At 41.6% G+C, this 6,649-nt stretch overlaps 1 protein-coding gene across 1 annotated transcript; it reads right to left on the reverse strand.

Annotated features, from left to right (window-relative positions):
* Positions 1-1,350: 1,350 nt before the first annotated feature.
* On the reverse strand, positions 1,351-5,349 carry UTS2 (urotensin 2). Its single transcript, XM_032131900.1, has 4 exons — positions 4,993-5,349; positions 2,695-2,805; positions 2,167-2,210; positions 1,351-1,528 (listed from the first exon to the last, which is right to left on the reverse strand). Exons 1-4 carry the CDS (start codon positions 5,093-5,095, stop codon positions 1,412-1,414), a joined length of 375 nt encoding a protein of 124 aa, XP_031987791.1. The 5' UTR covers positions 5,096-5,349; the 3' UTR covers positions 1,351-1,411.
* Between the last annotated feature and the right edge of the window lie 1,300 nt (positions 5,350-6,649).

Consider the following 6,649-nt stretch of genomic DNA (forward strand, 5'->3'; position numbering starts at 1 on the left):
TGTAAGAGAAGAATGAAAGTTTAACAGATTTCAAATAGCTGCACAGTGCATTCTGCTGCTCTGACTTTGAGGACATTTTTCTCTATTACAGCTGGCATCGCCTGTCTATAATTCACATGAAGTGAACAAGCTGTTTTAAGCCTGTAGGCTTTGTTTAAACAGCACAGTCAGAGATTTATCATGTGTACTGTTGAGATCAGTGTAGCCTGTGTATCACTGTTAGGTGTTTACTTCAAGCTTCCTGTGAGCCTTGATTGGCGTGAGGTTTATATAAAGTATATATTGAGCAGGGGAGCGCAGCTCAGACAGTTTGTGCATATTACCAAAACTGGCATCCCCCAGAGACGATTCCTGACTGCTCAGCTCTATTTCTTGCAGTTAGTATCAGAAGGTACCCAGGAGTGAGAGAGTCTGGTGCTACTCTGCATACAAAGAAGTCAGGCTAGAAGCCTTTCGTAGCTGCTGTTTTGTCCTCTCCTTTATTTACCTTAACATGCCAAGATACAGCAACGTTATCAGTGAGTGGTAGCTCAGGGGAACAAGTCTCACTGTACTTGTGTCCAAGCCAGGAGGTGGCTTGTCCTGGTAACACAGATTATCTATGTCCATGTATCACCTTCCTGCACCTGTGTGTGCAGGCACATAAGTGCAGGTCACAGACACAGAATCTTTCAAATGGTGTCATTCCTGCCTCCACTGACTGTCCAAATCTGGGTGTAAAGTCCTGACAATCATGTTTACCTTCTGTACTGTGCTTGATGATAATCATAGACAATTCTTAAAGCCCATGGTATGCACAGGCAGCCCTGTTGTCATGGGTAGCTGGGGGCTGGGAAAAGAGCAGAGAAATAGATTTATGGGTCTTTTTACAAGTGACCGAGAGAAATAGTCATCTCCAGCAGCAGTGGGAGCAGATGCTTGATCCTGACGTGTGCTGATTGTTTTTGTGGTGCCTTGGGGATGGCAGGAGGGGACTGGGCACTGTTAAGCTGCCATCCCTTCCCTGCTCAACATCTTCAGGGAATGGAACAATGACCCTTTCTTCCTGGCACCCTAATCTACATCAAGTGACAAAGGAGAAAGTCCCCTTGCCTCTGGGCAGTTGAGCTCTTCTGGGAGTTTTCACAGAACCTCTCCAGAATCTTACTTCCCCTGCCCAAGTTCTCTTTGTGTTGTGTATTTATCTCTTTCTCCCATTACTTTCTTCCTGTTGTGCTGAGCTCTAAGAAAATACTACATTGGTCACAACATAATTGCAAAACATCAAGAATTTATTCATTTCCAAGTAGCGTAGAGTCTAAAGTTAGGCGCTGCCTTCATGTTTCTTCATTCTCATTTTAAATCAAGCGAATCTATATACATGTTTTCAGACATCTGTATAAATTATGCAGCTAGTCAGGGAGTTTCCTGTTTACACACAATATTTCCAGAAGCACTCAGAAAGATTCCCACGTTTCTTGTACTGTTTCCTGTCCTTGGTCAAGAAGCGTCCCAGCAAAGCAATTCGAGGATGATTCCCATAGAAAGTCTGAAATCAAACAGCATTAGAGAGGTTACTGGTGGATGATCATTGTTCTCAGTGGGAAAGTATATACTCTGCACTACCCCCACCCTTCCTGGTCATCCAGCCCTGTGTTCTGACTGGAGAAGGAGGGGACTGCTCAGTGTAACCTCTGCTTTAAATGTTGCACTAAAACTCGTCTCTGTGTCCGGAGATTTACATTTGATTCAGCAGGAAGTGAACAGAGATTATGTTCTCCATGTACCTAACGGTTCATAACAAATCAGATAATACTGTGCAGCCTGTGCTTGGGGTGGGAGGGGGAAATACTGGTGCCTGGGCTGATGAAGCTGGAAATTGGCCTTTACTTAGCTGTTTTTCGGGGGGGGAGGGGGGGGGGGGGGCGGTGCGGGGAGGGGAGTGGAGGGTTTAGAGTTAAATAGTCTGGATTACTTGCTCTTTTTGTTTTCCTTTTCCATTTTCTTCCCTCTCCCCTGTCTAACTGCTAAGTAATTCAAGCTTCAAGAACCCTTTGGTGTACAGCTTTAGTCTATACTGTTCATGAAGTCTAGGGGTCTGAAATGATGTCTCGGTAACAATTCTGTGTAGTTTAAAATGTAGAGTGTTATTTTCCTTGTTTCAGTGACAGATGGTCATTTACTTACCTCTTTGATATTTTCCCCTGGGTTGTAGTTGCTGGAGGTAAGACCTGTTAGAGGGGAGACACAATGAAATGTTTTACCATTTAGAAAACATGAATTTGGCAAGTAATTCTCATGTGCCAAAATGCTATAGCTGACAGAGGTCTTGGACTGGAATGTGCAAGAGTAACATCTGTTGCTTTCCAAACCATCCATTGCTATTGATTCTGCACTTTCTGCAAGTAGTGATGTTTTGTAGGACTGCTGTTTTGTTCTATCTGCCAGCTCCTCTTAGGCCAATATTCTCCTTGCCCTAGTTTTGCTGTCTGGAAGTTTTGCAAAATTAATTTGGAGACTTTATCAGGTAGTGTTGAGCTGCAGGCATGGCTGCTCAGCAGGTTTCCCCAACGTCCCAGTTAACTGAATGACAGCTGTTTGTTGCCTGTGCATCATGTTGTATTTCAGCAAGTACCTGGGAGCTGGGTTACGGTATCTGTGGAAGCTGGAAGTGCAGAACATGGGCACCCTCCCATTGCTGTGGTAAATCCTCACCTGCTTTGTTGTCCTCAGTCAGTGTGCCCAGGAGCTCTGGCAGGAACTGGAGCAGGGAGGTGCTTCTGAGGCTGCTCAACCTCTCCAGGTTTAACCTCGAATCTTCATCAGCTGCCAATGGAAGATGACAGAAACAGGCATAGGGTGAGTCTATTGCTTTGCATCCCTGTTTGTCTGTCTCAGGTGATTTTTGATCAGATCTGTTGGCCCCACCTGTTGAAGACTTTCATGAAAGCACCAATCATCCATCCTTATTTAATTATTATAATAGGGAATAATTGATTTTGTGTTGCTTTCCTTCCAAAGCTTTGAGAAAAGATACCTTCCTGGAGTTAAATCTCAGATTCTCATTTCTCTGGCAGATGTTTTGTTAAGAAAGTTTTTGACCAACAGCAGCCCCTCCTATCATTTCAGGTACTCAACCTTGTCCTTCCAGTATACAGCTGAGACTTGTATACAATTTTTAAAATTTTGTTTTAGTTCATTTCTTTATCAGCTAGTTCCTATGCTGGAGCTTTCCTATGAATAATGACAAAACTTCCTGTTTAAAACTTATTAACCTGCTCAGTTTTCTAAATGCAATAAAAGGTGTGGAAGGGCAGGAATAAAGGTAGGAAAACTTACAATTTATTTTGGCAGCTGTGCTTCTCATCACGTATCAGCCATCTCTCATTTAATGTGTGTACCAGTACAGATGTTACTACTTTTTCCAAAACAACAGCTTGCTGGTAGCTGATAGAATTAATTTATCTATGCATAGCGAATTTAGAATTCTGTGGCTAGCCTTTGCCCTGTGGCAGGTTGCCAACAGAAGCCCTTAACAGTGCTTTATTCCAAGTAGCTTGGGTTTTTGTAATCAGAGCAGTAAATTTCATCTTTGCTAATATATAGCAGACATCCAAACTTGTGGGCAACCAGAGGGTGTCACTATCAAGCACTATTTGTGTAGATGAATACAATTTTGTAGTTGTACATGTTGGTGACCCTGTGGAGTTTCAGTTGCTCTGACCTGCAGGGAGGAGTGTGACTGTGTAGCTCATCACATGGATATGTAAGAAAATAAACTGAAAACATTTGCACAAAACATTTCAAGAACTTGCCCAAAGATCAAGAACTTGAAGACCTTGGATGTGCATGTTATTAGCTTATTCACTGCATAAAAGGACATTTGCAAAGGACAGCAGGGATTTCATTGTAGGACACAGAATAAGAATATAAAAAATTCCCAGTGCCATGTGGAGATAATCCAGATTATTCTTTAAAGCAGGGCGGTGCTAGCAGGTAAATTTGCTTTAAGATTTAAAAGAATCCCCAACCCTCTTTAAGAGAGTTCTTCTTCTATCTTATCACTCCTAGACTCTTTGTATTAGTAAGGAGGATTTAAGAAGCACAGTGTCTTGAAACTAATGCAATAATGGTCAGAGCCAGCTATGATGTGACAGATATTACTCATATTGAGTCAGGGGTACCTGGAAATGCAAATTACATAGTGGAAGGCTTGAGAAGGTGCTGGCTTAGTGACTCCAAGATTTTCAAAGCAAACTGGGGACTGCTGATACCTATAAACCAGCACAACAGCTGTTGCAAAGCAGGTAAGAATAGCCACATTTTAATAGTCAGCTTTATGCAATAACTTTTGGATTGGTTTGCCTGTTCTTTCAGAGCTCATTTCAGGAAGTCTTCCAGTACCAGTCAGGTCTGATGACAGTAACCTTCCAGATTCTGCTATGCATTTTTGCTAAGCCATTTCAAACTTTGAGCATCTTTCTCAAGCAAAGATTTATTCTTTCCCTGGGCTGAATGGAATCTGAATTAGTGCAAACAGATAGCATTCTCAATATATAGGAGTGTAAGACAGACTTACCTGTTCTTGATGTTTGCAGTAGGTTTCCCCCTTTTTAAAAACAAAATAGCTCATTTCAAAGGGTAGAAACAGGAGAGACTGTACAGCCAAGTTTGTTTAAGTTACCCAATGCCTATGAATGCTCAGACAGACACTGAATACCAGCTCAAATTCAGTGCTGTAAGGCTCAGATACCTTTTTCTCCTCAATGAGTACCTTTGCTTCCTGGACCTTGAAGCAGCAGGGGGTAACTGCTTAGGGCACCCAACCTCCCCATTGTACAAGACCAGCACCCACTGATATGTCCCTTGTGCTGCTGGTGTCCTGAAGGCATTCCTGCTTTTCCTACAGCTGAGCAGCACAGATTGAGGCCCCTTGGAAAGCACACCTTCTGCTTTTCTGGTTTTACTGCTCCAGGCCCTGCATTATAGCCATTAAAATCAAAAGACTCTTACCTGAGTGTTGATACGACGTCTCACTGGCATTGATGATGGGGAGAGACAAGAGAGGACAGGAGAAGCTGACGATAATGAGACAGCAGAGTATCAGTTTATGCATCGTGGCTGTGTTGGATGTTTCGTTTTGTCTAACCCTGTAACTCAGAACTCCTGTCTGACTGTAGCCTCAGCTCCCAGTTTCACCCATTATATAGCCACTCATGATCTCATAAATACCATCATGTTCTCTCCCCCCTTCAAAAAAAATCCAGTGAATTTATTGCCCATTGATTCTAAATGGAAACCACTTTGCATTGATGTAATTTTTCAAGGTAACAGTTCATAGACAATAAATTTACTGTCTTATAGCTTGGTGTACAAAATGGATATTATATCAAACCAAGCACAGTAAAGTTTATAAATCTGGCATTAAAAAAAAAGTAACTTTCAGTTATAAATCATGAGTTAACAAAAGGGTCAGACGTTGGTTGAAATGACCAGGGCAGTAAGACAGCTGATTTATGAGCCTTAGCAGCCTTGACGCAAAGCATCTGATATGAAATGCACTCTTTTTTTTCTCTTCTTTGTGAGATGGATGAATGTGTTGTGTTGTATTTGTTGTGCCAGAAAAAGTAAAAAAGAGAGGAGTTAAAAAATCTTGTTAACTTACAAAGATATGGGGAATTCAAATTTTTTATTTGTTTTGCCCCCCCCCTTGCAGAATTTCACATCTTTTTATTTGGGAAGACCTCATCCAATGGTGCCCTAGAGAACTGTCTTGGCAGAGAAAGTACAGCTTCCATCTGGAGACTTCTTGGTACATATAAATTGCTTTGGTTGATATTAAACATAGGTCCCTCGGTAGACTGGAAGACCCTTTTCCATTTCACTTATCTTCTCTTTCAGTTGGAACTAACTACTTAATTCTGAGTATGTTAGCAAGGTTTTTCCCCTGTTTGCCTTTTGCTTTTGCCTAATGCTAACACAGGAGTTGCCTTATATAATCTCATCACCTTAGTCCTTGACTATTTCTCTCCATCTAGTGTATTTTGTCTTATTTACTTCCAATTTTATTTATCATATCACAGAGCAAGGACTGAGTGGACTGGTCCCTCACCTCCATTCTCTATGAAGTGTCATATCCAACTGTATAGAGCCTTGAAAATAATAAAAATATTTTTATTGCTTATGGCAATACTCTTTAATGGTGAGAAGATAATGCCTGTTCGTAACAAATTGAGGTTTGTTACTTTTCTGTCTCTCTACTCAAATGGTTTCATCTTCAAATGCTGTTCAAAATACTACAAAAACCAACTAATGTTACTAAAGTTGTTTCCTTATGCTGAATTTTGTGATAATTTTCAGTTGAAAAAGGGTGAGCTTACCTGCTTCTCATCTTTTTCCTTTATTAGCATTTCCTGTTGAAGATTAGTTTTTATATTTTACATCCCGTGGCTTCTAAGACTAATTTCAAATTGGCTACATCAGTCACATAGAACAGAAGTATTTCTGCTGCAGGTCTAACTCAAGGGGAGCAGTCCCCCCGTGGGTGGGCTAACAGGGTGTCCAGAAACACCCTGTGGGCTCTGAAAGAGGTTGAAGTTGGAAGGCACCTCTGGAAACCACATAGTCTAGTCCCCCTGCTCCAAGCAGGATCAGCTAGAGCAGTTTGTCC

The sequence above is a fragment of the Corvus moneduloides genome, chromosome 22 (genome assembly GCF_009650955.1).
Source record: "Corvus moneduloides isolate bCorMon1 chromosome 22, bCorMon1.pri, whole genome shotgun sequence".
NCBI lineage: Eukaryota > Metazoa > Chordata > Aves > Passeriformes > Corvidae > Corvus > Corvus moneduloides.